This window comes from Corythoichthys intestinalis, chromosome 14, assembly GCF_030265065.1.
Source record: "Corythoichthys intestinalis isolate RoL2023-P3 chromosome 14, ASM3026506v1, whole genome shotgun sequence".
In the NCBI taxonomy this organism is placed as follows: Eukaryota; Metazoa; Chordata; class Actinopteri; order Syngnathiformes; family Syngnathidae; genus Corythoichthys; species Corythoichthys intestinalis.
The window spans coordinates 11,341,022-11,356,579 of NC_080408.1; the positions used below are offsets into that span (position 1 = coordinate 11,341,022).

General features: G+C 40.0%; 1 protein-coding gene across 4 annotated transcripts in view; it reads left to right on the top strand.

Annotated features, from left to right (window-relative positions):
• Window positions 1-15,558, top strand: part of lpin2 (lipin 2) — a 44,088-nt gene that overhangs the window by 20,722 nt on the left and 7,808 nt on the right. For all 4 annotated transcript variants that reach the window (XM_057856494.1, XM_057856495.1, XM_057856493.1 and 1 more), the window contains exons 7-16: window positions 3,621-3,720; window positions 3,783-3,970; window positions 5,411-5,504; window positions 5,593-5,662; window positions 5,735-5,827; window positions 8,564-8,646; window positions 8,717-8,864; window positions 9,293-9,441; window positions 14,608-14,694; window positions 15,172-15,324. In XM_057856494.1, the coding sequence (XP_057712477.1) occupies window positions 3,621-3,720; window positions 3,783-3,970; window positions 5,411-5,504; window positions 5,593-5,662; window positions 5,735-5,827; window positions 8,564-8,646; window positions 8,717-8,864; window positions 9,293-9,441; window positions 14,608-14,694; window positions 15,172-15,324 (1,165 nt within the window). The remainder of the gene's footprint in view (window positions 1-3,620; window positions 3,721-3,782; window positions 3,971-5,410; window positions 5,505-5,592; window positions 5,663-5,734; window positions 5,828-8,563; window positions 8,647-8,716; window positions 8,865-9,292; window positions 9,442-14,607; window positions 14,695-15,171; window positions 15,325-15,558) is intronic.

Below are 15,558 nucleotides of genomic sequence, written 5' to 3' on the forward strand. Positions count from 1 at the left end.
TTGAAACATTTAATAACGTTCGTCCAATGAAAGAAACAGTGTTGCTTTTGGATGAATTTTAATTTTCGTCTTAGTCTTTTGGACGAAAATACTTTAAAGTCATTACAAAATGTGTTTGTCTTCGTCTCGTTTTAGTCGACGAAATCTCGTACAAATTTTGTCTAGTTTTAGTCGATGGTTACTCAAAATGTTTTCATCTTTAAAATTCAAAGGTTTTACTCCAAAAATAAAGGTTTCCAACAATTACAAATTCAGCAGGAAAGGCAAAACATTATTTTCAATTAAACCCACCTAGAAGCCCCCCAAAAAAATGTCCGAGCATTTAAGAGGTGCTTGCCACACTAACTTTGATGCTAATGCAAATGCTATGCTAACGCAACGAGTTATTTTTAATGTGTGATGATCACTCAGCACGGACCTCTAAAGGCTAAAGCAACATTGCATATTCTCTCTTGCCACGATAAGAAAACAAATCTTTCCATGTGTTTCCAAACAAGAAAGAGGGCGCACCGCCCAGCTTGAAACACATCCTTAAGTGAAACGACCCAAACACAGCTACGACGCAAGCTGATGTACTCCATGTAAAATATGGAAATGTCATTCTGACTCACGCATTGTAAACCAGTGTTGTTTTTGGAAGCCATTTTAATTTTCGTCTTATTCTTTTGGACGAAAATACTTATTAGTCTTAGTCATATTTTAGTCAATTCAAAATGTCTTTGTCTTGTCTAGTTTTAGTCAACAAAAACTCAGACAAATTCAGTCTGGTTTTAGTCAACAATTCTCAAAATGTTTTCATCTATAAATGTAAAAGTTTTAGTCTATGAATAAATAAATAAATAAATAGGTTTCCAACAATTTCGAATGAACATGAAAGACTAGGGCATAACTGTACAGTCTACAAGCACATCCTCATTTTCATGATGGTAATACACACTCAGCAGGAAAACAGCACATCATTTACAATTAATTAAACTCACCTGGACAAGACGAACAGTATATAAAATGTTTTCCAAAAGTTTAAAAAGACACAGAATCACTGCGCTTAATTCTTACGCTAACGCTATGCTAACACTAAAAGTTTAGTGTGTGGCGATCACTCAGCACAGACCTTTAAAGGCTAAAGCAACATGGCATATCTAGCCCAGATAAGAAAACAAAACTTACCAAGCAGCACCTGACGCATATGTTTCACAAAAGGAGCCTGGAATGGACACAGACTTATTCACCCGTGTGTGGAGCGGGGGGAAGGCGCAGCACGTCACATGAGTGACATGACCAAACACTGCTAAATGCGTGCTAACTACACATACAATAAGAAAATATCACACATTGTGAATTTATGACGGAAACTATGGCGAATTTTCATCTTGTTCTCGTGTCACCAGTCGAAAATTGGCATCCATCTCGTTATGTTTTAGTCTCCCAAGACACTTTTTCAGCGCGTCATCGTGATGTCATCGCCATGAAAAAATGGTTCGTTGACGACATATTTTCGTTTTTGTCATCGTTGACGAAAAATAGAAAAAAATCGTTGAAGAAAACAACACTGTTGTAGACATGACAGAAACTATGCCGCATTTTCGTCTTGTTGTCATCAGATGAAAACTAGCATTCGTCTCGCTATGTACTAGTCTCCGAAGTCATGTTTTTAGCTCATCATCGTTACTAAAAATATTTTCGTTTACGAAAACAACACTGTCCCTGTGTGAAATGTGGGATTTAACCGTGCCGTAGCGTTCAGACATGTGGTAATGTACTGGGACTTAGCCGGGAAGTCACTTTCAAAAATGTATTGTGTCGGCGATTCTGCGCTCTGTGAGGGGGAAGAGCGGGGGACAGGATTTTATAAACCGGATATTACGTCATGGCGTCAGCAGCATAACAAACCACACTTTCAAAGATGGACGCCGAAATGACAACAGATTTACTCTGAATGATTGCTGTGGTCTCTTCCTCGACTTTAAGGTCTTGTAGCAGTTTAATTTTACTATCTTTCAAGTTTGCTAGGTTAATAATTGAGAGGTTTGTTTACCGCTTTACGTCTCGCTGCGAAGAAAGAGGAAATGACGTAGTGAACGCTGGCCTGCGCTGTAGTCACCAGTCCTCATAGTCATCAGCCTTCGCTCTCTGACACAGGACTTAACCGGCAGCATTCCCACATGCCGCTGCCCGGTCAAGTTCCATACATTGCATAGAGATTGACCAATTATCTGTGCCGATATTTGGAAATTTGAAGTACCGTATAGGCCCGAATATAAGACGCCCTGTTTATAAGACGACCCCCTCTTTTTAAAGACTCACGTTTGAAAAAAGACTTTTTAAACACCAAAGTAATTTTTATACAGAAAATAATTTCAGTACATCCGAAACAAATGATTATAACAATATATTTGAGAGAAAAAGCATGTTATTTTGCCTCATTCAAATCTTAATATCTGAACATTTAAATATGTAAACTGAAGTGAAGTCACATTCGTAAATGAATGGCTTCTGGTTTTTGAAATGTAAATAAACCAATCTATTGTGATAAAACAACAAAATTGAAATAACTGCATTGACCATCAAAGTGAAGTCTAACTGTAACTGTAGTCTTGAAACAAATCTGAATAAGGAAAAACATTGCAATAAAATAATGCAAACTGGTTAAACTTGAGGGTAGCTGAGATCTGTCATGACAGAACATCGCTTCAATGATATCGGGCTGGGTATAACGTCTAGACCGCGAATATAAGCCGACCCCCACTTTTTCAGTCTTATTTCAATGCAGAAAAAAGTCTTATATTCGGGCCAGTATGGTAGATCGATATGTAGCCTTTTTTTAAATCCCACTGGCCGACATTAAAAAATAAATTAAAAACTGTGTTGTTCCGGCTGGTATTTATTCGCGCCTCTCTCTCCTGCCTGCTGTTTCCTGCACTAGTATTCACCTCGTCCTCGGATTTCACTTACTTAACTTAATAAAATCTGTGAAGCATGTTTTTATTTACATTTACTGGAGATAATGCTGCACCTGAGAACTCCTGCATTTTTTGTTTTGAATTTAAAACAAGAGTTAAATTATTTGTTTTATTGAAAATTTATTTTATTTACTGTGAAAAATTCAGGCAGCTATTATCGAAGTTTTTATTCAACTTTACAAGAGGTGCTGCTTAGCCTGACAACTCCCTGTATTTTTGTTGTATTTTCTGTGGAAAGATTTCAGAGAGCTGTTTATTCAATTATATAAGAGATGTTTCTGAGTCTAGGAAATTCAGGCACTTCTGAAGCTATTATTTTCTATTTGTGTGATTCAATAAACATGCTTTAGGCATTTAAATGAAGTTCAGGGTTTGCATTTTTCAATTTTTTAACACCAATTTTTAAACTTACTGCAAATTAATATCGGCTCCAAAAATCGGTGATGGGCCTCTCTGACTACTAAAAATAGGTATCGGTCCTGAAAAACCAATATCGGTCGTTCTCTAACATTGCACTAGCTCGCGACCCGGTTAATGTCCGCGGAAACTCTGTGTCAGCTTGCCTGGGAATTTGCTTTCAGATATGTGGGTGACCTGTTTAAATACTGGGACATATCATCGTATGTCTGAAAAAGGGTATAATTCTCTTTCTGAATGCAGGTGTCCCAAAGAGAAGCCATCATCAGGGTCCTGAGGACATCTACCTGGACGACCTAAATGCACTTGAGCCCGATGTAGCTGCTAGATATTTTCCCAAGAGGTTAGACTACCGACAATGTGAGAAGCAATGTATGATTTTTAACTTGTGTATTCTTGATGCAGCGAGGCTGAGGCAGCCGGAAAGCACTGGATGGAGGCAGAGATTCGCTCGGGTTCGCAGTCCCCGCAGTCGGTCGGCAGCGCCGCGGCCGACAGCGGCACCGAGTGTCTTTCGGATTCGGCCGGTGACCTCCCGGACGTCACGCTGTCGCTGTGCGGAGGCCTTACAGAGAATGCGGAGATATCCAAAGGTAGTGGAAGTGCACTTTAACTGTAATTGCATCTGGTTGCCATGGCAACTAAAGCCATTTTTAGATTTTGGGATACCTTGCAGTAGATACAGTGGGGTGAGAAGCAGCAAGACAGAACTGCCTCCTCAAAAAAGGCAGTTTTGTAAGACTGTAAAGCATGGGTGGGGCATATTTGACTTGTGTCCTAGTAAGATCAGTATTGTAAAATATAGGGGTGCACGATATCCATTTTTTCAAACCGATACCGATAACTTCCGGCTCCTTAAGGCCGATACCGATACGATAACCGATAATATATATATATATATATATATGTAATTTTTCAATGTATATTCGCCTTAGTTTTTGAACACCCGTAGGTCAAAAATACGCGTGGTTGATTCTGCATAAATTTGCCTTTGACCGAACCAGAATTTTCATGATGACATGAACATTATTATAATGAACAAAACAAAGACAAGAACAGTTATGACTTCAAATAAAGTGGCCATATTATTTTTTTTAATAAATATAATTTGAGTCAGTCACAATCAGTCAATCAGTATCATTGACGATGTGTTCCCCTGAACAATGAGCACTGATCTAAAACAAACATAAACCCAACAGGTATTGTGTTTTGTCAGCAGAAAAAACATTTGGTGCAACAGGAAAGGAGACTTTTGTCGTCTTGGGCCATGGAACAACTTTCTTAACCTGGCAATTATACTGTGGAACAGCAAGCCTGTCAATAATCAAAAGGCCTTTCAAGAACTTGTAAACATAACAGTGTGAAATGCAAATATTTGCTAATTGTCATAGTAAGGTTTATAACTCAGTGAAGGTAAAATACGGCCTCTAGAACAGAACAAAACTTTGCATACTGGCAAAACAGGAGTGGAAACAAACGCACACATCCCAATCCGACACCATGCCAAAAATATTATTACTAGGCCCGATAACGTATTGTTATCGGATTTATTGGGATGGCTTCATAATTCCTATTATCGTGCACCTCTAGTAAAATATGATTATTGTTAAAACTCTCTCATTTTTAACAATTTCTGGGAGCAATATGGCGCCGATCTTGTTGGTTCGTGCAATGTTTAATTCAGGCGTAACTAAACAATGGTGCTGTCAAAATGATGACATTCAGAGAGAATCTTTGCAGGTCTTTTGAAAGAAAGTTGGATTTTTATGGTAAGAATGAAACCGATACAAATAAGTGATGACAGTTCCTGATTCTCGACATTGTTGACCTGGCTCCACTAATGTGTATGCCATGCGGTGGGACATGATTTTAAGCAACAACTGGACCACACTAGTTAATGTCCTGTAGTTTTTTTTTTTCTTTTTCAATTTTGGTTTGTTGTTGATTTCAAACGGTACTAAAAACTCTTTTAAAAAGCAAAGTCCTTTAATAACTGTCATAGTCGTTTACATCTTATTGTTCTCTCTCCACAGAAAAGTTTATGGAGCACATTATCACCTACCACGAGTTTGCCGAAAATCCAGCAATTATAGATAACCCCAACCTTGTTGTAAAAATAGGAAATAGGTATGTCTCTTTAGGTCTCACACAGTATTGAAAATATCTGACTTCATACAGTGAAATAATAGGTTCTCAATTTTCTTGATGCTCACAGATATTATAACTGGACTCTTGCTGCACCCTTGATTCTAAGTCTACAAGCATTTCAGAAGAATTTACCAAAGGTAATTAGAATTCATTTTTGCACTTACCATTCATATTTGGCGTGCATTTGTACACCACTCCATGTGATTTAGGCTACAGAAGAGGCCTGGGTGAAGGAGAAGATGCCAAAGAAGTCGGGCCGCTGGTGGTTCTGGCGAAAAAGGGCGGACAGTTCAGTCAAGCAGGTGTGATTGACATTTGAGTTTTGAATAAAGTGTTGTATAGGGGTGTGACAATATATACACTGCTGGCCAAAAGTATTGGCACCCCTGCAATTCTGTCAGATAATGCTCATTTTCTCCCAGAAAATGATTGCAATTACAAATGCTTTGGTAGTAATATCTATTTTGCTTGCAGTGAAAAAACAAAAAAGAGAATGAAAAGAAATTGAATCATTGTCATTTGACACAAAACTCCAAAAATGGGCAAGGCAAAAGTATTGGCACCCACAGCCAAATACTTGGTAGCACAACCTTTAGACGAAATAACTGCGAACAACCGCTTCCAGTTGTCCAATTTTAGACCATTCTTCTTTGTCCAACTGCTCCAGGTCTCTGAGATTTAAAGGGTGCCTTCTTCAAACTATCAGTTTCAGATCTCTCCACAGGTGTTCTATGGGCTTCAGGTCTGGACTTATTGCTGGCCACTTTAGAAGTCTCCGGTGCTTTCTCTCAAACCATTTTCTAGTGCTTTTTGAAGTGTGTTTTTGGTCATTGTCCCGCTGGAAGACCCATGACCTCTGAGGGAGAACCAGCATTCTTACACTGGGTCCTACATTATACTGCAAAATTTGTCGGTAGTCTAGAGACTTCATAATGCCATGCACACGGTCAAGCAGTCCAGTGCCAGAGGAAGCAAAGCTACCCCAAAACATCAGGGAACCTCCACCATGTTTGACTGCGGGGACCGTTTTTTCCTGTAAACTCTATGTTGAGGCCTTTTCCCAAAAAGCTCTACTTTTGTCTCATCTGACCAGAGAACATTCTTCCAAAACATTTTTGGCTTTCTCAGGTAAGTTTTGGCAAACTCCAGCCTGGCTTTTTTTATGTCTCTGGGCCATAAGTGGGGTCTTCCTTAGTATCCTACCATAGGGTCCCTTTTTATTCAGATGCTGACGGATAGTACGGGTTAACACTGTTGTAACTGCAGGACAGCTTAAACTTGTTTGGATGTTAGTCGAGGTTCTTTATCCACCATCCGCACAATCTTTCGTTGAAATCTCTTGTCAATTTTTCTTTTCCGTCCACATCTAGGGAGGTTAGCCACAGTGCCATGGGCTTTACACTTATTGATGACACTGCGCACGGTAGACACATGAACAATGGACGAGAGATGGACTTGTAGCCTCGAGATTTCCCATGCTTATGTCCGTATTTTTGTGTAAAATGATGATTTAATTTTTTTTCCCGTTCTCTTTTGTGTTTTTTCATTACAAGCAAAATAAATGAAGATATTACTACCAAAGCTTTTGTAATTCCAATCATTTTCTGGGATAAATTTAGCAGTGTCTGACAGAATTGCAGAGGTACCAATACTTTTGGCAAGCAGCGTATTGAAAAGGTACATTGTAATTTGTACCCCAAAAGGTTATCGATATGCTCCCACCATGTATCGATATATCGTTTTAAAAAGGTGTCACTGTTTAAAAAAAGGAACCAACAGGTTGCTACCAAAATCTTCTATTATACCCCTTTCCCACTGGCCAAAAAACCCATGTCAACCCACTAACAATCGGCTTTTGGTGGCAGTGGGAAAGGTGCAGCGACCTGCCTCGACCCTTGTCAATCAACCCGCCAAGCGACCCGTGTTAATATCACCTCGGCTCTGATCGTCGTGCAGTGTGAAAGCAAAACCCCGGGTCAACACTCAACACCCTAATCTACGTGGTGACGTAGGCTCTTACGTGATGCGTCATAACAACGTGCCAGTCGCCTCCCATTTAACACGCCCCACAACCGTAGTTACGTCGATACTCATAACAAAGCTAGTAGAAGAAGAATTCAAGTCGCCTACGTTGCCTCAGCACAAGCAGAGTGTTGATCCTTTGCTGCATTTCGATCATTTTGAGGGCAGTAAAGAGCATGAAAACAGAACACAAACAGAAAGAAGGCTTCCATGTTGCTCTGCATTGTTTACTTCCTTGAACTGAATGAATTCAGTCGCGTTTGTCGACGCGCATTTTAGCGTGGTGACGTCATGTAACCTTACGCACGGCTGAGGAGGGGTGGAGGGTTAGACGGGTGAAAATTTTGTCACTGGGAAAGGTGCCAAAAGCCAATTGCTAGTGGGTTGCATCGGCTTGGAAAAAACGTGCGTTGACCCTCTAGTTTCAGTGGGTAAGGGGCATTAGAACAGTGTCTTTCTTAGCTCACTGGCAGTCTTTGATGGCGCTAGACATGCAATTCATTTTGACTGGATTGGACGTCTTGCGCCATCAATGGCACTGAAATCGGAGCATTCACCATGAGTCTTGTGGGCATTTACGGGTCCTGTTGATTTTGAGTCACTTTCTATTTATTTTGGGAAAATTCTTGAGTCGCATCATTTTCAGCAACCCAAATCAACAAAAAGTGACCTGAAAATGTCCCAAAATCAACAGTAAGTGTCCAAAAATCACCAGGAAATGACGTGAAATGCGCCAAAATGAATTCACTGCCCGACATCGGCTGCCACTGGCGGCCATAGACGTTCAATCTGTTTGAAGTCTGAGGGAAAGTAGTGTTTTTTTTTCTGTTTATAATTTGTTCTGTAGAATATCCTAGAACAGTTTCCTGACCCATTTATGAATAATTGTTGTATCGCCATATTGTGAAATCGTTATCGTGAGCCTTTTACTGCAAATGTACCCAGCGGTTCCCACCCCTAGTGTTATAGTGGGAGTGTAGTAGAAGTTGCGTTATCGATTTTTTTTTTCATTGCAGTCTGAGATTAAGCTTGAAACCAAGGAGGAATCTCAGTCAGGTGAGGAAGGAATTGCCATGACACAGGAGAATCGCAGCTTATTGTAAGTGCTCAACCCTCAAGACTAATTATATATTATGTTTTTGTGATTAATTCTTCTAATTTCTTTAAAGGACTAAAAGCAATGACTCGTCCAGCGACGAAGAGGGCAAAGAGGTGAGCGCCGCGTCGTGTCAGGAGAGGCATCAGCTGAGTGATGGTCTGCAGCACTCCGGTGCGCACGCGTACAGGAAGTCGCTACGCCTCTCCTCTGATCAAATCGTGAGTGCACCTATAAATCCGTCTGGTTACACATATTGAACAAAGATAAAAGGGGAATACAAGGTACAGCAGAGGGTTTTAGTTCATTTGTCAGATTGGAGCACCATCTGCTGGTAGGATTTAGTACTAGCCCTTTCCTGAATGAAAAGCTTTGAAAGACTGCTGGATAAACTAGGGAGGTGGGTTGATTTACTCATTGGGTGCTATTTGACAGCGATAGATCGACATCACATTCATTTCAACTGGAAAGGCTGGCGCATATTTCCGTATGCATGGACAGTATTTAATAGTTTTTGGGCTTTCTTTGGTTGTTCTGTACTTACATAAAGTTGAAGGTTATGTAACTTTCATTCTTTGAACAAACATTAATTTTGCAATTTGTAAGCATTATTTATTGTATCCCCGTTTTTATCCGCTCGTGTTAATAGGCCAGTCTGAAACTGAAGGAGGGCCCCAACGATGTGACATTCAGCATTACCACACAGTACCAAGGGACGTGCCGCTGCGAGGGAACCATCTACCTGTGGAACTGGGATGACAAAGTCATCATCTCTGACATCGATGGAACCATCACTAAGTAGGTTCCAGATTTAGTCTTTCACATGCACTCGTCTTTGACAATCAGGGTATAGACAAGTTTCCTTTCGCCATCTTTGATATTTTCTGCTACGGACTTCCGGTTTAGACAGAATAACATGAAGTCTGGTTGACGTAAGCAGTGTAAAGACAAAGTTCAAACTGCAAAACCAAACCAGAGGAACCCACGAATCTCCCAAAAGGGATTCAGCACGACATAGATGAAGCGTTCGTTTGTTCTTATCACTTCATTGATCGTTTGTGGACAAAATTCTAACAATCTGTGCAGCCTGTGTTAACATGGGGTATATATTGATACGCCGGCATTTTGAGTGACCAAAGTAAGGCAAAATTACAACTAAGATTACAGTTGCCGAATGCAGAAGGGCCGACACGGATTTTGTTCTTACAAGGAAATACTACAAGGTATGTACATATAAACACAGTAAGGTTGGGCGATATGGCCTTAAGTACGTATCACGGTAAATTGAGCAGATTTACCTCGATAATGATAAATGACGATAAATTCGCCCAAGCAGACTGTTATATAATTTGAAAATCTGAATGTATGTGAAATACAAAGTAACCGTTTCTAGTATATTTACGTAATTACTAAACATAAGTGTTTACTTCAAGGTTTCAGGCTTTTTTTTCCCAGAGCATTTTTTAATGCATGCATGCACACATGCACCCCCCACACAGACACACCCACATTAAAGCTATATTGCACTTAGGCCAATGAAACATTTAAGATTTTATGATGACAGTAATGACACGGAATAAAGCAAGCAGATACAGAAAAATAGCTGTGCTATTAAACGGTCATATTGTAGTCTTCACTGTTGGATTACACTTTATGCTGAATGCATTACCATCATAAAAGCTATCAAAGAAATCACACACATACACACAGAGATACAAAATAACGTGACATACTGATTGCTAGATGCAGTCCGTGCCCAAGCCACTCATTAATTTCAGCCGTTTCGACAAGTTTAGAGCCGTTATCAGACTGCATCACATTCATTTGTAGTGTTAGCCCTAGTGTTAGCCTGTGGCATGGCTACCAGTAGAAAGCACTGAAAGCACTCTCTTCTGAAATCATGAGAAACAGGGCGGGTTAATGTCAGGTGAAAGTTTGGCGAAGCTCCCTTAAGCCCGACTCCATCACGTTTGCTTGTAGCGTTAGCTGCTAGCATTAGCTTACTGGGCTTCTGTCAGGAAATCAAACAAGATTTCCTGATAAACATGTGACTTCATACGTAAGCACACTGACTGCTTTCTTAAAGGGGAATGAACATAGCCGAACAACATAGTCAAAGCGTGATGAAAGACTATTTATTCTTGTTTTATTAAATTAACAAATTTACCAACATGATCAAAATTACGTCAGTCATCGTGAAGAATTTCGCTAAAGGTAAACTTTCGGTATACCGCCCGGCTCTAACAGATAGTATGTGATTCTTTTTTATTGCAGATATTGATCGCAATAAAACTTTTGGACAACATGATTCCATTTCCTGTTTTATTTAAAACGATTGGTGCATGTACAAAACAGGTCACTCAATCACAATTGATCAAATTATTTAATTAACGAAGGTGGAGCAAAGGTCAAGCATTCCATCATCAAAGTAGAATGCACATAGTCTCGAAATATGTCCAACGTACAGTAAAGGTTGTTGTGAGGCATATCAAGTTGCCTTCCCTCGCCTAACAGCGTTTTCCACCTGTAAACAAACTAACAAAAAACTTTTAACACTTGCATTTACATAATTGTGCCATCCTACACGTACTGATTAGTTACAAGCTAGCAGCAGATAGCATGTGTTGCAGCCCCAGCAGTACAGTAGTTGTAGTAAATAATATTAAACATCATAATTACAATCATCATCGTAATAACAATATCAAAGACAACAAGTCGTTTCATGCGCAATATTTTAGCTTTAGTGTTTTTTGAGCCCCGGACACATGAAAATGCAGGGATAGGAATAACATACCGTCCATAACACAGCGGCAACATGGCTACATAAACACCTGTTCTTGTGGTGGCACAGGCTTGGTTCCACATCTGCCTCCATGAACATGGTGTCCTCCCATATCGTGATGATGGCAGATGGATTCGGTATTTCCAAATGGTCTTTTTTTGTTTGGATTTTGATGAGTGATGCCACTCCAGCTCTACTGTTGTTTTGGTTAGAGAAAGTGTAAAACGGAAGTCGCGAGCAGAAATGTGGAAGTAAAGCGGAAGTACCTCGGAAACTTGTCTCTACTGTAGCGGATCGTAAATTCTCACATCATTTGTAAAGTGATGACATGTTATGCCAGCACACTTTTGTAATTGCCTGTTATGGCTGTTTTAGATTTGTAGCTAGGTTTATGTACACCTAGCTTGGCTAAAAGAACACGCAGGGAGTCGATGTAGCTTTTGTGGAGGGCTGTAGGTGCTCCCCTAGTTGCTGTGATGTCAACTCGCTTTGTTCAGGGGAAAACAAAAAAGGATGGGAGGGGTAGGATAGCAACATTCATTCATTCATTCATTCATAGAACAGAGAAAAGAATACATAGACTACATGGGGGGCACATCGCCCAGTACAAAGGAAAGGCTGACTAGAAAAGTTATCCTATCCGGGAGACTAACTAAAGTAAGGAAAGCATGAATGTTAACTGTATGCACAATAATTCTAACAGGCTGCAACTTAACTTGTATTTAAATATTTATTTAATTAGTTGGGTTCATTTTTTTATTGTTATATAGTCGATTTAAATATAGACAGTATTATCCCAAAGTATTGGCACCCTTGCAATTCTGTCAGATAATGCTCGATTTCTCCCAGAAAATAATTGCAATTACATATGCTTTGGGAGTAATATCTTCATTTATTTTGCTTGCAATTAAAAAACAACAAAGAGAATGGGAAAAAAAAAAAATAAATCATTATCATTTTACACATAACTCCAAAAATGGGCCGGACAAAAGCATTGGCACCCTCAGCCTAATACTTGGTAGCACAACCTTTGGACAAAATAACTGAGAACAACCGCTTTCGGTATTCATCAGTTATTTTCTAACAATGCTCTGCTGGAATTTTAGACCATTCTTCTTTGTCCAACTGCTCCAGGTCTCTGCGATTTGAAGGGTGCCTTCTCCAAACTGCCATTTTCAGATCTCTCCACAGATGTTCTATGGGATTCAGGTCATGACTCGTTGCTGGCCACTTTAGAAGTCTCCAGTGCTTTCTCTCAAACCATTTTTAGTGCTTTTTGAAGTGTGTTTTGGGTCATTGTCCTTTTGGAAGACCCATGACTTCTGAGGGATACCCAGTTTTGTCACACTGGGCCCTACATTATGCTGCAAAATTTGTTGATAGTCTTCAGACTTCATAATGCCATGCGCACGGTCAAGCAGTCCAGTGCTAGAGGAAGCAAAGCAACCCCAAAACATCAAGAAACCTCCACCATGTTTGACTGTGGGGACCTTGTTCTTTTCTATGAAGGCCTCATTTTTTTCCCTGTAAACTCTGATGCCTATTCCCAAAAAGCTCTACTTTTGTCTCATCTGACCAGAGAACATTCTTCCAAAACGTTTTTGGCTTTCTCAGGTAAGTTTTGGCAAACTCCAGCCTGGCTTTTTATGTCTCTGGTGAGAAGTTGGGTCTTCCTGGGTATCCTACCATAGCGTCCCTTTTCATTCAGATGCCGATGGATAGTACGGGTTGACACTGTTGTACGCTCGGACTGCAGGACAGATTGAAATTGTTTGGATGTTAGTGAAGGTTCTTTATCCACCATCCGCACAATTTCTCATTGAAATAGCTTGTCATTTTTTCTTTTCTGTCCACATCTAGGGACGTTAGCCACAGTGCCATGGGCTTTACACTTATTGATGACACTGCGTGCGTACGGTAGACACAGGAACATTCAGGTCTTTGGAGATGAACTTGTAGCCTTGAGATTGCCCATGCTCCCTCCCAATTTTGCTTCTCAAGTCCTCAGACAGTTCTTTGGTCCGCTTTCTTTTCTCCATGCTCATTGTGGTACACAGAAGGACACAGGACAGAGGTTGAGTCAACTTTATTCCATTTCAACTGGCTGCAAGTGTGATTTAGTTATTGCCACCAGCTGTTGTGTGCCACAGGTAAGTAACAGGTGCTGTGAATTCCACAAATTGGAGAAGCATCATATAATTTTACAAAGGGTACCAATACTATTGTCCGGCCCATTTTTTGGAGTTTTGTGTAAAAAGATATGAAAAAACATAAAATGAATGATTTTTTCCCCCCCCCCATTCTCTTTTATTATTATTTTTATTACATTACAAGCAAAATCAATGAAGATATTACTACCAAAGCATTTGTAATTGCAATTATTTTCTGGGATAAATTGAGCATTATCTGACAGAATTGCAGGGGTGCAAATATTTTTGGCCAGCACTGTGTGTATACATATATTTAAAAAAAATTAGGCCTGTATATGGATCGATGGTGATTCAATTTGGGATTCAAGTAGCTGTGTGAAAGCATATATAAGTATATAAGTAAGCGTGCTGTTTGAAAATGCATTTATTTTCAAGGCCAGATAGTTATATTGTCGTGCATATTAATTTACATATAAAACACTTATCATTTTTTTCCCCACTTAGCGCTCTCTTAAAGCATCATTTTAATTGAGAATGTGCCCACACATTCTAAAGCAAGGATCTGCATGATTGGTGTCTTTTAGATGAAGGCTATTATATACCAAGATGTTTTGGTACATTTTCCAGAGTAACTTAACAGCCTGAGACATGTTTACCTCCCTGGAAATAGCCCATATTGTCTCATTTTAATAAGATATCTATTTACGCCGTCACTTTTTAATTAGCTTACAGTTCACCCCTGACAAATCACTGATGTCTGCTTCCGCTTCCCGAAACGCGCTCACTGAGGGCGCTTAGGTTGCCCGCACATCAAACGAGCCTGATTGACTTCAGCTTATTATCTAGCGTGACCCTGCAGGAGACCCATGACATGTGGCTTCTGTTAGTGTGGAGCTCACAAGGCTCCATAACGAGCTCATTTACATTTGAGACACTCCAGTATTTCCCACATGCAGCTAATCTTACTTTGTACAAAAAAGCTACATTCTTTTCTGTGGCTGATGGTTGTTTCATTTGTTCTGTTATTTTCAGGTCTGATGTGTTTGGACAGATCCTACCGCAGCTTGGGAAAGACTGGACCCACCAGGGGATCGCCAAGCTCTATCACTCAGTAGCTGAGTAAGTGCACAATGACGATTGATGACAGGGGGAAGAAGCATCTGGGTTTGGTTCCCAATTGTCACGCTGCTGCAGTTTGCCTGAATTGTGGTTCATCATTTATGAGAGAGCTTAACACAAGACATTTACCGAATTATGTATTTAAAAGTGTTCCCAGATGTCTTAATGAAAGGTTTTTGACCTATAGGATTGATGATAAAGGAACACTTAAATCATTCAGTGCCATTGATGGAATATAACTTGGTTTGATGCATCCAGATTTATATGTACGATGCTGGCTTATTTAACCATATGCCAACTTTTTCCATAGAAGTCGACATAAAAACACATTTTACTGAATTGCGAGGCCATTTTGATATATACTCAGACCTCTAAAGAAGTAGTTTCACTTTCTTCATGCTCGGTTCTTAGCTGATCTAATTAGTTTTCTATTCTTAGCAGTTTCCCACTCTGTCTCCTTCATTCACGTTTTGACAGGAATGGCTACAAATTCTTGTACTGCTCGGCCCGCGCCATCGGTATGGCGGACATGACGAGGGGCTACCTTCAGTGGGTCAACGATGGTGGCACCATCTTGCCCCGTGGGCCCCTCATGCTCTCCCCCAGTAGCCTGTTCTCTGCCTTCCACAGGTAAACACTTTCACATTCAAACACACGCAGAACAACAACAAATAAATTGTTCCCTCTCATGGTGATCCCATCTTTTCCCATCTGTTTGACTATTTCAATGTGATAAGTTCAGTGTTTGATGAAGCATTACTAACCTGAAGAGCAGCACAAAAACATAGCTGATGAATTTGCGTTACAAAGATGATCTTACAGTACAATTCTGTAAACTTTGCATTTACTGAACATAAATTGCAT